A 15,427-nucleotide genomic window follows, 5' to 3' on the forward strand; every position below is an offset into this window, starting at 1 on the left:
CACTCTCCCTAAACACACTGCCATGCCCATCTTATGCTTTCCTTCCTCCCAGGGAACATGTGAACCTGAACTACTTTTCCTCCAGTCCTGCTTTTCTCCCAGTCCTCCCTGTCTGCACTGGTCCTGGCTGGGCTCTCCTTAGCCTCTGCCTCTCCCTCTATCTCCTGCCCACCCATGCAGAAGCTCTTTCCTACTAGAAACCCATGGAATCTCTGTTTCTCTTGCTGGTTTGGCCACCTCTACCCTTGATCCCATGCTAGATTTGATCCCATGCTCATCTTTCCTACCATTCTCCCCTCCTCTCTGCTGTCTTCTCTTGTCTTTTTTACCTCATCCTGGTTTTCTCTCCTTCCCCTACCCACTTCTGCCCTGCCTGCAGCCCCCATGCTGGCTGTACCTATTGAGTACCTTGTCCTTCCCACCTATTCTTTGAGCCACTTTTCCGTCCAGCCTTTCCTTTTCTACTTTTCCATAGGTCTGTCCTGCTCCTCTGTCTGTTTGTCTGTCCTATGGGGCCAGGCTGCATTTTTTGACAGTGCTCCCTGTGCTGGGTGATGGGGTGGTGGTTAAGGAGCACCAAAGGGTGATGGGGTGGTGGTTGTTGAACACCAAGGGGTGATGAGGTGGTGGTTATTGCACACGAACACACCTCACTGCTCTCTGGTGTAGGTAACTGCTCCGATGCCTCTGAAGGGCTCCAGCCTGGAACTGTGCAAAAAAGCATTTGCCCGCCAGCGTGCCAAGGACCTGACAGAGCAAGCCAGTGCTCTCCTGGCAAAAGACAAGCAGATTGAAGCCCTGCAGCAGGAATGCCGGGAACTGCAGGCTAAACTCCTGGCAGGGAAGGTGAGACACTTTGTGGGACATCACTCCACTGGGGACAAGCGCAACAGCGGTGATGGAAACCAAGCTCTGGGAAGTGGTGGAGGGGAATTAGTCTCAAGTGGAGGCTGAAAACAGGGGAGGGGATTTGATGTGTAAGCTGAGTGGGGACGCTTGGGGGAGTGTGTGGCAGAGACTGTCCATATCTCTCCAGAAGAGTGCGTTGGGGGACACCCTGCTTGTCTCTCCATCAGTTCATGGATCTGAGCTGCCATTTCCAGCAGTGACTAAAACTCCTTCCCTGGAAACCCCCGAGAAGCCACAGACACAGGGTGACTTTTCAAAGGGCTGAGCTGCAAACAAGCTGTAGAAGCAGGGCCTCCTTTCAAAGCGTTTCTTTGAGAAGCACATTCCCAAAAACCAGTCTAGATCCCAAGCTTCGAGCTGCAGCTTTCTGAGGAGTCACAGCCACCATGGGACTGGGGATAACTCAGTGCCTCCTGACATGTTTATTATGACAGCTGCAAATCACCAGGGAGGGCTGGGTGTTCATGAAACCATCCGCAGTGCTGGTGTCTGCTTCTGAGCTGGTGATCTGCATTCCCCTCAGTACCAGCACAGGCCATGCCAATATAAATGGTGGGGAAAAGTGGTGATTCAGCTCATCCCTAGATCTAGGACTGGTCAGAGCTCTTCTGTGTGACAGTTCTGAAAGGAGCCTCTGCAGACAGCTGGAGCTGGGTGATGTGGTTCCCACCCAAGGTGACTAAAGCAACCTGTTCTGGGCATCTGAGTTGCATCTTTGAATTCCAAAATGGATGCTTGCAGTTTAGGTCAGTTCAAATCTCCAAAGGATCTCAGTAACATTTGGGCCTATGCTGGTTTCCCCCTGTTTTGCTAATGCAAATGTGGTCAAGTGACACCCAATCTCCCTGCCCCCAGCTGAGCTGAACACTTGCACTTCTACCTGTCCTACTTAAGTGGTATTTAGGTGACAAATACTTCCTCACTGAAAATAGCTTTATTTTTGTCCCGGACTGCCCCATATGTTCAGTTTACCTACAGATTTGAAGGTGGATTCTCAGTCTTTCCCTAATGTAGTCAGGATTAGAACAATGGGGTATATTTGGCGTTTGTACAGAGCCACCCTATTGATCTTTCCTGGCATTAAACCAAAGGACAAACCTATCCAGGTCTTTCTGTGCTCTACAGTGTCAGCAAGAAGTTTCCTTCCTATTCCTTTGATTTCTCACCTCAGGCCCCCACAGAAAGGGGAACAGACCCTTTCCAAAGCACTCTGATTTTTCTAGCAGAGTGTGCTGGGCAACCTGAACCTGCTAGGGACAGGTGTGACAGATTGCAAAGGAATGTGACGGAAGTGGGTGAGCAAGATTCATTCCTGGCCAAGGCAAAGCACATGGGTGCAACTCCTAGGGCTGACAAATTCAGTCACTGCCTTCCTAGGCTGACCTGGGTGAACACCCTGTCCCTGCTGATCCTGTCTGTGGCACCAGCAACCAGGACATTGATGCCTGAGCAGGGAATCCACAGAAAAGAGAGCAATATAGATCATTCTGTCTGATCTTGTTTTTCCCATTTCTCTTCCAAGCAAACCGCTCATTAAATTTTAATTTCCAGCTACTTAAAATTCCAAATTCCCCTAATCTGTCTGCAGCATGCAAAATGCATTATGCCAATGAAGGGTGTTTTATGCAGAGATATGATGTGCACACTCAAGGGTTTGCAACCAAATCAATTTTAATCTTGGGTATTTAAATCAGTAGAAATTTTTCAGTAGCTATGAAACAGATACACTCAGTTCCCTGGCAGTAGCAGAACTCACAACGTGCACCCTGGGCTGCAAATGCATTGGCCTTGTTTTGCAAAGCCAGGACTCTTAGGATGGAATAAAATAATTTCCTGAGATCGTACTCCAGTGATCTGCTTCCAGCCAAACCCCAGCTCCAGCTAAATCCAGGCTGCAATTTCTTGCAGCATGGGTTCTTGGAAGTGCAGGACTGGGGGGAACAGCTGCAGGGGATTGGTATAATAGAAACTGAGGGGAGGACTCAGCTTTTTTCTACTCCCTTATTCCCCCAGGCTTCAGAGGCTGTCTGTTGGGAATAGCTGCCTTTTTGTGGTGGGGGAAGGGAGATTTTATACATAGCCCCAGCCAATTTTGTTTAAAGAACTACTATCCTGATAGCCTGAACATGGAGCTGGCAGAGAGGGGGCTCAGCTGCTCACTTCTTGAATCTATAATCAGTTCCCATTAATGCTGCCTCAGTTTCCCCATTGCAGTGTGAGAATAACCATGGTTCTCTCCACAAATTGAATTTATAAAGCACACACTATTTTTAGGGCAAAGAAGAATCAAACAGGGAAGCAGATTAAATTTGTTCTGGATACCAGTTATGTCTTGAACTCTCTGGCTTAGGAGCTTTCCAGGGGAATGAACAATGTCTCCTCAGCAGCAGATTTTTAAAGACAGGTTTTTCATAACCTGATTTTGTATGTATCGACATGCAGGTACATGTTTCTTCAGCTTCCTGAAATCAGGAAACCTTTGAAGAATCAAACAAGCTGGTGACATATTCTCCCCAGTTTTATGAGAATCAGATGGTGCTGGTTCCTTTCAAAAGCTGCTGTGTTTGGGTTGTGTGTGGATGGGAGTGACCCCTTGTGCTATAGATAGGTGTCCATCACACATACTATCTTGAGAGGAGAGAAATCAAGAATGTTAGGAAACCAAATATTATCCTGAGAAAGAACTGACCAAATCCCAGATGTTCTTCATTCCTGCAACCTCTCAAAGCCAAGTGCTTGCCAGCACCCACACCAAGAAGTAAAGAAAGCAGCAAGAGCTCTGGTTTGGCTGGGCTGTGAAATGACATTATCCTGCCACGCTCCCTGCTGGCATGTGATGAGATGGCCCATGCTTGGAAAAGCCCGGCACATCATGCTGGGAGAGCTGCAGGAGCATTACAGGCCGGGTTTCATCTTCACAAGGAATAATGTTTTTGCATAAAGGATGTAAACCAAGTTTTGAGGCTTTGGAGACCCAGGAATCAGCCATGCGTGTGTGCCACACTACCTGGGTGGGTTGAGGCTGGGTTTTCCCAGTCTCTCCTCTTTTGGAGTTTGCGTGTTAAATGTGAGATGTCCCACCTTTTGGAGCTTGTCAGTGCCATGGTGCCATGGTTGGTTTCCCACAGGATGACCCTCGCTGCCTGAACATCATCGAGTTCGACCGCCTGCTGCGGGAATCCCAGCGAGAGGTGCTGCGGCTCCAGAGGCAGATCGCGCTCAAGAATTTCAAGGAGTGTCTGCGTTCCTCCAAAATGAGCTCAGGCAGTGCCATGCCCAGTGCTGCTGCACATCCAGGACCAACCAATTCCTGCCTCAAAGATGCACCTCAACCAAAGGAGGCCTTGGGAGACTCAGTGCTGGGAGGGAGAGCTCGCAGGGAGGTGAGACAAGTGGGTCAGCAATTGGAAAGTTTGGCTATTTAATTACTCAGTTAATTGCTGTTCTTAGGGAACTTCAGTTAGAGACGGTGAGGGCTGTGGTTCACATCCACTGCAAATAGGTGCAGTGCTGGTTTCCAAATGGACACATTCCAGCACCAGGTCTCAGGGCGAGGAGGGATGTGGATACTGCTAGCAGTCCACAGCAGCACAGGGACACTGAGCCGTGCCAGGAGCTCAGTCCTCCTCGTTTTCCTAGCACAGGGTTCCCATGCTGTGTTTTTCAGCCTAGGAAAGCAGGTAATGTTTCTTCTTTAGAGAATCATAGAATGATTTGGATTGGAGGGATCTTAAAAGTGCATCTCATTCCACCCCCTGCCATGGGCAGGGACACCTTCCACTATCGCAGGTTGCTCCAAGCCCTGTCCAACCTGGCCTTGGACGCCTTCTGGGATGGGGCAGCCACAGCTTCACTGGGCAACCTGTGCCAGGGCCTCCCAACCCTCCCAGGCAGGAATTCCTTCCCAATATCCCATCCATCCCTGCCCTCTGGCAGTGGGAGCCATTTCCCTGTGTCCTGTCCCTCCATCCCTTGTCGCCCTGGAGCCTTCTCCAGGTGAGCACCCCCAGCTTTCCCAGCCTGGCTCCAGAGCAGAGTGGCTCCAGCCCTTGGAGCAGCTCCGGGGCCTCCTCTGTACTCGATCCATCATCGGGGGCCCCCTAGTCGGAGGCAGCTCCAGAGGGTGTCACACAGCACAGGTCCTCGCCCGGTGCCGCCGCGCTCGGAGCCGCTGGGCCCGGCCGGCCCCTCCGCCCGCAGTGGTTCAGCCCGGCAGATCCGGGGCCGCCTCAGGGCGCCGCCCCCGCCGCGGCCGCGCAGCCGCCAGGTAAGGCCGGGCCGGGCCCCAGCGGGGCTGCGCTGGGCCGGGGGTGCCGCGGGGCCTCGGACGGAGCTGCGCCGCCGCCAGGTAAGGCCGGGCTGCGCCGGGCGGCTCCGAGGCCCCGCCGGGGAGCAGCTTCGCCGAGCGCGGCCGGTCGGGCCGGGTCCTCCGCGGGGCCGGGCCCGGGTGCCGCTGTGCTCCGCAGTGCCCGGGGCGGCGGGTCAGGGGTGTCCGAGCCCGGGCTCCGGAGGATGTGGCTCCCAGGGGCTCTGCCGGTTTCCTCCCGTGTTTTCAGTGTGATACAATCCCATATTCCCCGGTGGGAGATTGGGCTGCGCATCTTCCTCCCACCTTCCCGCCAGCTGCTCTCGTTTATTGCCCCCCGGCTCTTACAGCAGATGCATTGAATATTAATTCCTTGTCCGTCTTCTCCAAGTCACTCTTGGGTTTATAAATCCCTCTCCTTCAGCCGTTGTTGTGTTGGGGTTTTTTTTTTTTTTTTTTTTTTTTTTTTTTTTTTTTGTTTTGTTTTTTTTGTTTTTGTTTTGTTTTGTTTTGTTTTTTTTTTTTTTTTTTGTTTGTTTGGTTTTTGTTTGTTTGTTTCTTTCCGGCCTCTTCCATTATTCAGTGTTCATCATCTTGGTCTCCCTCCTTTGTGTGTTTTCTCTGTCAGTTTTGTGTTGGGGAAGCAGCGTGCAGCAGCATCCTGGACTGATTTATATGACAGCATAATGAAGTTTTCTTTCCCTTTCCCAGAAGATCTCTTTACCTTTTTGTCTAAGCACTCTTTATTAAACCATCATTAGTCTCTGTAGTCACTCAGTGTCATGAGGCCCTCATCACTGTCTCTGCTGCATCAGTGCTTGCAGAGCACAGATCCTGCTCTCTCTTATTCCGCCCTCTTATTTTTACTGAATATTTAGCCAAGAGAAAACCCTCCCCTCGCCCTGTGCTGGCTCACTGTCTGCAGACACCTTCTAAAGGACTGAGCTGAATGTCTTCTGAGCGCCCAGCAGGTTCCTACTGGGTCTCCCTCACCCACTTACTTGCTGACATCTTAAAGAAACCTCTTTATACATCTGTGAATATGTTGTCCCCTGCCGCAATGTAAGTTTGTTTGGATTTTTTACAGCTTTTGCATTTTTTGCAGTTTCTATCAGTTTGCCCAGAAATGGTGTCAAATGTACTGGTCTGTCTTTGTACAGATCTCTACTAGAATATACTTAAGACTCTGGAATACTCTTGAAGCATGGCATTTGCCATCTTCCAGATACTTTGTGTTGAGGCAATGTTGGAGAAGTGACTTGCTGCGTGGACTGATTCAGTTCCTGCTGAACTGAGGGATTCAGTTCATGCCCAAGGGGGTTTTAAACCCTGGGGTGAATGCTACATAATCTTGGTGGTTTGTTACTCTGTATTTTCTTAGTTTCCATAGTTCTTGTAGACAGTTCAGTTTCAGAGAGGTTCTCAGCCTTATTCTTCCTAGTTTGAGATTTCAGCCCACATTTCCCCCCCAGATTTGGCTGTGATGAAGAGGGATGCACAGATATTTTTTTTCCCTCTGCCCTGCCCTTACCTTCCTTGAATGACCCTTCCATACCTTGATTTCCACCTGATCCTGCGGGTTTTGTCAGACGAGATGGCTTTTCTCATGCATGTGTTTTGTTTCTCTGACTCGGAAGAGTCTGTCGTCACTGCCAGAATATTTTCTGGCTGACAAATAAGTCAGCAAGGCTAAATCTGACAGCACTGGTGAAGGGAGGAGGCTATTTCCAGTCCCTCGGCTGAACCCTGTAATATGGAGCACCCCAGGCTGGAGCCCCAGGAGCAGCTGAGGGAGCTGGGAAGGGGCTCAGCCTGGAGAAAAGGAGGCTCAGGGGGCCCTTGTGGCTCTGCACAGCTCCTGCCAGGAGGGGACAGCCGGGGGGGTCGGGCTGTGCTCCAGGGAACAGGGACAGGAGGAGAGGGAACGGCCTCAGGCTGGGCCAGGGGAGGATCAGGTTGGACATCAGCAGGAATTTCTTCCTGGAAGGGGTGCTCAGGCCTTGGCAGGCCTGCCCAGGGAGGTCTGGAGTCCCCGTCCTCAGAGAAGTTCAAGGAAGGGCTGGAGGTGGCACTCAGTGCTCTGGGCTGGGGACAAGGTGGGGATTGGGCACAGCTTGGACTGGATGGGCTTTTCCAAACTCAGTGATTCTGGGATTCTCTGAAATACCAGTTTGGGACTTAGTATGAGAAAGGTGATTGAAAAGCAAAAAAAGTTTTAGAAATATTTCCGCAGGGCTATTCCACAGTTAAATATGGGTTTCACAGCAGACCTGAAAGCTTCCAAGCACTGGGACCCTTGAGGTGCCGTGGGTTGGGTGGAGGATCCCAAGATTTCCACGTGGTGGTTGATGCACAGACTGTTGGACTCTGCAGTGAACCTTATTTCATGGATGATAGGGAACAAGGTTCACATGGAAGGTGATTTCAGATTTTTTTTTTTTAGCAAAAAATGAGGAATCCTTGGTAGCCTGGGCTTGAGTGTGATGAGCTCTTGGAGCACTCAGGTTTTCAGCATAAGAGCCATGAATATAGATGTAGATAAAACCTATGTTTCTCAAGCCAAAAACAGGTTAAAAATCACATCCTAGGTATAGTGCTTAGACACTGCCCTAATGGCTGGCTGTAGAGGGAGCTCAGACTTCATCCCATGGGATCCCTCAGCACTGAAGGTGTTCAGAGTGAAATGAGGAATCCCATGTCTGAGGAGAGGTCAGCTAAAGCTAAGGTTGAGATGGATTCATAAAGTCCGGCTGCTTCCTCACGGTACAGGTTTGCTTTGATGATCTTAAAGATCTGTCCCTAAAATCTGTATATCAAAATAACTTCACAGTTAATGTTTAAAACCTTGTCAAGACCCTTTTTCATCTGTGTGTCTCAGTCCTTGCCCTGCAGTCAGGGCTTATTCTGGGCAGACAATGTCAAGTCAAGTATCAGCTAAGAGCAAAAATTCAGAGGATTAATGTGTGTTTGTCTGTGACCTAAATGAAAAGGCATTTTGTTAGAAACTTGTGTACAAATTTGTATAGAAAGTGTCTCCTTTCATCTGGTTTGGTGGTGCACAAAAGCCATGGCACTGCTACCATTTTAGCCCTGCCCAGCTACCAGCAGAGGTGGGATGCTGCATTTGTTGGTAGTGTTTGTCTGCTCTTCCTGCCCTTAGATTCTGACATCTTCACTTATTTCTGCCCTTTGTGGGCTGTGTTATCCCTTCTCCCCTCTGTGTTGCTTTGGGGAGGGCCATGAAAGGTGTTGCTGCTGCCTCTCATTGGGTCATTAGGTGAGGCACAAATGGGAGCTTGGATCCGAGAGCTTCCAGGAGCCCGCTGTTCCTCAGAGATGCTTCAGTCAAGCTGGGCTGGTTGGCACTGGGCTCCAGGAGATTGCCAGCACAGAGATCCCTGGTGGGCTGTCCAGCTTTCTCCATGTCAAGTGGTGCAGCTTAGAGATCAGGAGTTCCCTGTGGAGTGCTGTTCTCCTGGGTGGTACTGCCAGGAAAGTCCCTCTTCCCTTAACATGCTCTGTAGTCTCAGGATGTCCCTGAGCTCTCTGGCATCTCTTCTGCTTTCAGGTGGAACCAGGTGTGCAACCACTGGGACCTGCATCTGAAGGACATGAAAATTTTCCTCCCAAAAATGCAGTAACAAACCAGGAGAGCAGCAAACAGATACAGCAGTTGGTGAGTTGTGAACCTGGTTTGGGGGAAGGAGTGTGCTACTTTCTTATTTTTGTTGGGGGTTTCATATGTGCAGTCCAGGTAGAGATTTTGAGGACTGAAGTCCTTTTAGGTGCAGCTGCCCTGCAAAAGTGGGAAGCTTGGGGAACTGGTAGAAAAACACAGCCCATCTGCATGCAGAGTGTTGCTGGGTGCCAGGTCCAGGTGCTTGGGCTGGCAGGGGAATATGTCACACTCAGATGAGAGGGAAACATTCCAGTAGGTTCTGTGCTGTGTTTGGTTTAGACTTATCTGAACTGGGGACAGATGTGGATGAGGAATGTGCCTCTTGTGAATTATTCCAGCAATTATGACAGTGTACAGGGAGCTTTAGCAGCTCCTGTCCATCTGAAGGGTAGTGAGTAGCTGCAGATCAAGAGGATGTCTGTGCTCTGTTAGGTGTCACTGGAATTAGAACAGGAGCTAAAATAGCACAGCTGGTGTTTAAAGATGAAAATTTTATACAGAAAATCTGTTGTTTTGTCCCCCACACCTTGTCCTCTCTGCTGTTCTGTATAAATAGGAACAGTCCACGCATGTGGGAGCAGAATTATTTCCAGATGGAAGGTTTGGGGAAGAGCGGAATAGTGGTTTTTTGTTTTTTGTTTTTTTTTTTTAATTTTCCTAACTTTCAGAAAAATCTCCCTTAGTTCGTACATAATTTAACTTTGTCACAAAGAGATTTTCATAAGAAAATAAAAATAACTAATGCAGCACTGGGTCTGAGAGGCTGGGCTTGAATTTCATATGCATTTTAAGAGTGTGGGCTTCCTGATCTTCTTCTGCTTGTTTTGTGCAGGAAGTTGAACTCAAGAAAAAACGCAAAAAATGTGAAAATCTTGAGCATGAAGTGAGGAAAAAGCATAAAAGATGCAAAGAACTAGTAAGTGTTCTTGTTGCCTACTTTATGAGCGTAATGAGAGAAGAGAAGCTAAGTTGTGTGCCTCTCTTGGATTTTCTTCATCATAATAAGGAATCACCAGTGTTTCTGTTCATTTGAACAGTGTCACAAATTTGGGGCTCCAGCCCTTAAGACTGGGATTGTTTATTTAGTCTTCCAGCTACCCGTGGGCTGAATACAGCTACACAAATCGCTGGAAGAAATTCCATGGCCTTTGCTAATTTAGGGAAATACTTAACCATTTTCACAGGCACTCCAGATAAGTATTGAAATGGTAACAACACCATCCCACTGTCTTTTTCTTGTGCTTTTTGTTGGCTGAAATCCTGTTTAATTCCAGGGAAGTTTTGTAGCTCATAGCAGAACATCTGGATTTCTCCCTTCTGTTTCTGCTTTGCTTTGCTCAAGAGATCAAAGACTGGTTTGAGTTGGAAGAGACCTTAAAGGTCGTCCAGATCCAACCCCATCATCCAGCCCTGGGTTCTGTTTGGGCAGTGCTGCTCACTGTTGCTTCCCAGACCTCGAGCAGCATCCCACCAGCATCCTGCACCATCAGGAAACAGGAGCAATGGAGCTGCTCTGCAGGATAATCTGGGGCAATTAATCAGAGGGCCTTGGTGTAATTCCTGCTCTTTCTGGACAGGAGATCCAGCTGCAGGAGGTGCAGAGTGAAAATGCACGACTGGCTGAAGAGAACTTGCAGCTGAATGAGAAGGCTGGGTGGGCAGGACAGGTAAAAGCCGTATCTTTGTCAGGTTGGCAGCATTGGCTTCTGCAAAACTCTGCTGAGAAGAACATGCTGTTCTTAAGTTTCCAGCTCAGTAATGGTTGTGTGCTGATCTGGGCTTCTGTTCTCAGCTTCTTCTCTGGACAAATCTAATGCACAAAAGTTAGAAAGTCATTTGTCAGTCCCATGTGTCAATTTGCCACCATGAAGGATTCCTACATATTTAATAACAGCTGTATTCCTACATATTTAATAACAGCTGTAAGTGGAAAAGTTTGTCTTTGCTTGCATTGCTGGTAGTTGTCAAGCCTTAGTACACCCTGGAACCAAAAATTCCTTGTGGTAAGTGAAGGAGGCAAAGGTGATTTCAGCAGGCTACTGAGTTTTCTGTCCTGTTCTCTGTGTCTAATCCTACAATGTGCAATTAAAAGTGCTTATAGACCTTATGCTTGTTTTTTTTATCTCTTCATTATGTAGCCTGTTCATATCCCAGTCTCTTCCTCTTTGCAAAAGGAGATGACTCTAGGGAGGGAAGCAGTGTGCAAATAAATTGCTACACATTGAGGCCTGATACAAATGCTCATATATTTAAGTGAAAACCTGAGGCAGAGGAGGTTCCTGATTTTGGTATCGTTGCCAGCAGAAAGCACAGAAATAAACTGGTCTCTGTTGTTTTTACAAGGAACACCTATGGCTGCTTGTGCTCACTGAAAATCCTTTCTCTTCAGGTTGAATCTGAGAATGCTGACCTGAAGCTGCAGGTTGTTTTAGTGACTAAGGAACGGGATTCAGTAATTCAGACGAATCAAGGACTCCAAACCAAGCTGGAGAATCTAGAGCAGGTGCTGAAGGTCAGTAGCATCCACATGGCTGGAAGGACTGTCCAAATACCTACTGCTTCCCTTGAATGGCAGAGGTTGTCTGTTTGCCTTTTCTGACCGTTCTTTTGTCTCTCTGCTTTCACTGGGAATTCTGCTTCCACAGGATTCTGGAACATGGCTTTCCAAAGTGGACAGAGGTGCTTTGGAAAGGCTGCTTCAGGGATTTGGGTGGGAGATAAGGTGGACGTCACTGATTTGAGGGTTTTCTCTGACAATGTTGCTCTGCCTTGTGATGGAAATTTCTTTCTTTGTGTAATGATGACATGAAATACAGGCCCTAGTTTGGCTTTGTGGCCATTGGTAGAACACGGGGCAGGGTTTCAGTAGTGTCACCCCTCAACTGTGTGTGTCTTCTCCTGCAGCACATGAGAAATGTGGCAGAGCGGAGGCAGCAGCTGGAAGTGGAGCACAAGGAAGCACTGCTAGTCCTGCAAGAGAAGCAGGAGGAGGTCCGGCGGTTGCAGCAGGTGTGTGGTGTGTGATGGGGACATTTTCCTCTCTGAATGGACTCCTGCACCTTGTTTCCTTTGGAGGTGTGCATGAGGGAGGTAGACGTGAGTTTACAGGGTAAGAGTGTCTGAGTCCAGGTGAACTCTGGTACCTGAGCAAAGTGAAGGGCTTTGCTTGTGAATGTCAGTTCTGACCTCTCACTGCTGTATGTCCAGAGCCCAGAGATGTTTCCAGACTGTACAGTGATTTAAATCATAAAATCATGGAATCATTAAGTTCAGAAAAGCCCTTCAGGATCGAGTCCATCTGTTCCCCCAGCACTGAAAGGCAACCTCTGACTCATGTTCCCAAGAGCCACAGCTACACAGCTGTTAAAACTGCCTCAGGGATGGTGACTTCACCAGTGTGCTGGGTGGTCTGTGCCAGGGTCTGTGAAGAAATTTTCTCAGTATTCGACCTGACCCTACCCTGGCACAACTTGATGCCCCTTGTCCTGTCCCTTGCTCTCTGGGGTAAGCCCAGCTGCCCCCCCCCGGCTGTCCCCTCCTGTCAGGGAGTTTTGCAGAGCCTGAAGGTCCCCCCTGAACCTCCTTTTCTCCAGGCTAAGCCCCTTTCCCAGCTCCCTCAGCTGCTCCTGGGGCACCAGACCTGTGCTCCAGTCTACAATGGACTACCAAGATAGGATGACAGTAGAAGTGAACTCAAGTTGGCTGCTCTCTGATTTACTCCCTTCCTTATTTTTCCTTAGGCGCAGGCAGAGGCAAGAAGGGAACATGAGGGAGCAGTACAGCTTCTAGAGGTAAGACAAAAGAAACAGGAGGGATTAGTGGCTGATTATTTATAATATCAGTTTGGATGCCCTGGGTTTTGTTCTGCGAAATGCTGTAGTGTTTTGATTGGATGCAACATGTTGCTGCAGTGAAAGTAATATTTGGGTTAAAGTTCAGAGAATTATATCCTGGCCTGCTCAGTCATTAGATTGGTTACTTAATTCAGATTGTGCCCAAAAACTCTTTTAGGGGTACATTTAGTAATCAAACTCAGATCTGCCTGTTCCATTTCCCAGCATCATGTGAAAGGAGAATACTTGCGTCCGTGAGATTTAAAATTTTTCTTGTGTATGTGTGCTGTATTTGTTTTATTAAGGGAAAATAAGAAAAGTTTATTAGGTAAAAGCAGGAAAACCTGAGCATAAAGAGTGGTGAAGCCTTGTTCCATTTGCTCTGACTTGCACACTGGGAATGTGCTTTGGCTGGTGGCTGGCAGTGTACTGGTGCAGCCTGGCAGATGTGCTGAGCACTGCTTTGGGGTTGATGGGCATGAGCTCAGTGTCTGTCAGGGTGACTTTGGAGAAAACATTGGATTCCTGGGGCTGCAAAGGCACAGTGCCAAACCCTGGAACCTGATGTGACAGTTTAGTGACTGTCGGAGGGTTGGGTTGAGTGTAGTGGCAAGGGGGGCATCTTCTGCTCTCTCAGAGGTTTTCTGAGCCCTGAAACATCTGAGATGAGCAGGTTGTTTTGCTGTACCCCCAGACAGCAGGGTCTCTCGGGGCCGTGCTCCTGTCTCCAGTGGTGACAGTCAGGGCTGTCAGAATGAACTCCCTGTGCCCTCTGCTGTGCAGCTCTGTGGCTTTTGGGAGCCCAGGACTGTTGATGCAGGTGGGCATTGTCCTTGATGGAGATGGCTCCATGACTGCAAATAGCACCAGCTTTGGATGGGGCCTGGCCAGTAGAGCCCGAGAGTGCTGGGCTCCTGCTGAACAGGATTGAAATGTTGTAGGTTGGGTGAGTCTTGGGGGATGGGACATTATGTCTTGTGCCCTTGCCACACCCCTTTGGGGACATCTGCATTTGGCTGCAAAGATAGGATCAACTGATACAGGTGCTGCTCTGCGTGACCTAGTGTTTAGCTGGGTTCTGAGCAGCTTTTATGGGGAGGGAGGGTTGCTGTGGTGCTGTTTCAAGGCCATTGGAGCAACCTGGTATAGTGAAAAGTGTCCCTGCCCATGGAACAGGATGAGCTTTAAGGTCCCTTCCAGTCCAAGCCGTTCTGGGATTTGATGATTCTATGATGTTTGCCAAACGTTTTCTAAACTAACTCAGTGAAGGGTTGGAGAAGCTACTTAGGTTTAAACCAGACATCTTCCTGTGCAAAGGAAGAAAGAGATAGTCCTCTTGTTCTGTGTTTGAAGGTAATGTTCTTCTGCAAGGGCCTTACCAGTTAAATATTCTTGCTTTCATGTTGCTAGTACAGAGATCACAGGATCATCAAATGGTTTGGGTTGGAAGGTACCTTGAAGTTCATCCAGTTCTACCTCGTGCTATAGGCAGGGACACCTTCAACTAGATCAGGTTTCTCAGAGCCCGATTCAACCTGACCCTGAATTTTATAAAGTAGAACAAAGAAAGAGGAACTGCCTTTAAAAGCCAGTTTAATGCAGAGCAACAGTCATTTAAATTACTTAACTATAACCATAGTCATTCCAGAGCATCAGTGTATGGCATAATTAGGGGGTTTGAGATGTCTTTGCTATGTATTGTCATTTTCACATGTGCTTGAATTGCTTTTTGATGTTATATAAATGAAGCATGAGTGTAGTCCATTCTGTTTGAAGAGTTCTGTCCCGTGATTGTCTTAAGTCGAGTCTCTCTCTCTGGAGATGTTCAGAACTGGACAGAGTTCTCGGCAGCCAACCCTGCTCTGAGCTGAGGGCTTGTATCAGGTGATCCCAGTGCTCCAGGTGATCTCCTTCAGCCTTAGGTGTTTTGTAGTTCTGAGATAAAGCAGTGACAGGGGTGAGGAGAGTATGCAATGGGGTGTGTGCAGAAATGCCATGGAGAGAAGTGCCCTCTCAGCTTAGGAAGAAGAGCTTGAGGGTTAAGGTCATGGGAATGAGGGAGTTCAGTGGTTCCAAAGTACATGAGACAAGATTTCAACTGCCTTTGGCGCTGCACAGATACAAAAGGAGACAGCCTCCTTCCAGGAATCCAGTTTTGTTGCGAAATGAGGGGACCAGAGCTCAACTTTGCTTGCTTTCCCTGACCTAGGAGCAGGATGCAGGACTGAGCAGGCAGTCAGCTGCGTAAGAGCCTGTCACAGCCAGGCTCTGAGCTGTGCTTTGATTCCCAGAACTCCATGATCTCAGACCTGGGGAAAGATCTGAGCACAAAATGTCCATTCCATTCATTTTTGAGTGGGTGCAATGTGCTGGGAAAAGGGGGCTTGAAATTTAGCAGCCACTCTAAGTATATTGTCATTTATCTTAAAGCACACTGGGATTTGGAGGCCCTCAAAAAGTACCTGGTTATCTTATTCATGCATTTAGTGTGTAGGATTTAGCTTTTGTTTGGCAAGCAGATGCTTCTGGGAATGAGGTGGGAATCTCAGAATGGAACAAGGCAGACACTGTAATTTGGTGAGAAAACAATTTCATTCAGACTGAGGGTTGGATTATCTTCGGCAGAGTGTCATAGTGTAACTGCTGATGTGGTTTGATATCTCTTTTTGCTTTCCTTCTTGCTCCCAGACTACTTTGGAC

The 15,427-nt window shown here is 48.4% G+C and overlaps 1 protein-coding gene across 2 annotated transcripts in view; it reads left to right on the top strand.

Annotated features, from left to right (window-relative positions):
• Positions 1 to 15,427, top strand: part of TSPOAP1 (TSPO associated protein 1) — a 67,248-nt gene that overhangs the window by 15,440 nt on the left and 36,381 nt on the right. For both annotated transcript variants that reach the window (XM_030962593.1, XM_030962592.1), the window contains exons 4-11: positions 670 to 846; positions 4,038 to 4,292; positions 8,784 to 8,891; positions 9,727 to 9,810; positions 10,472 to 10,561; positions 11,284 to 11,406; positions 11,799 to 11,903; positions 12,635 to 12,685. In XM_030962593.1, coding sequence (XP_030818453.1) covers positions 670 to 846; positions 4,038 to 4,292; positions 8,784 to 8,891; positions 9,727 to 9,810; positions 10,472 to 10,561; positions 11,284 to 11,406; positions 11,799 to 11,903; positions 12,635 to 12,685 — 993 coding nt within the window. The remainder of the gene's footprint in view (positions 1 to 669; positions 847 to 4,037; positions 4,293 to 8,783; positions 8,892 to 9,726; positions 9,811 to 10,471; positions 10,562 to 11,283; positions 11,407 to 11,798; positions 11,904 to 12,634; positions 12,686 to 15,427) is intronic.

Source organism: Camarhynchus parvulus, chromosome 19 (assembly GCF_901933205.1).
Source record: "Camarhynchus parvulus chromosome 19, STF_HiC, whole genome shotgun sequence".
In the NCBI taxonomy this organism is placed as follows: Eukaryota; Metazoa; Chordata; class Aves; order Passeriformes; family Thraupidae; genus Camarhynchus; species Camarhynchus parvulus.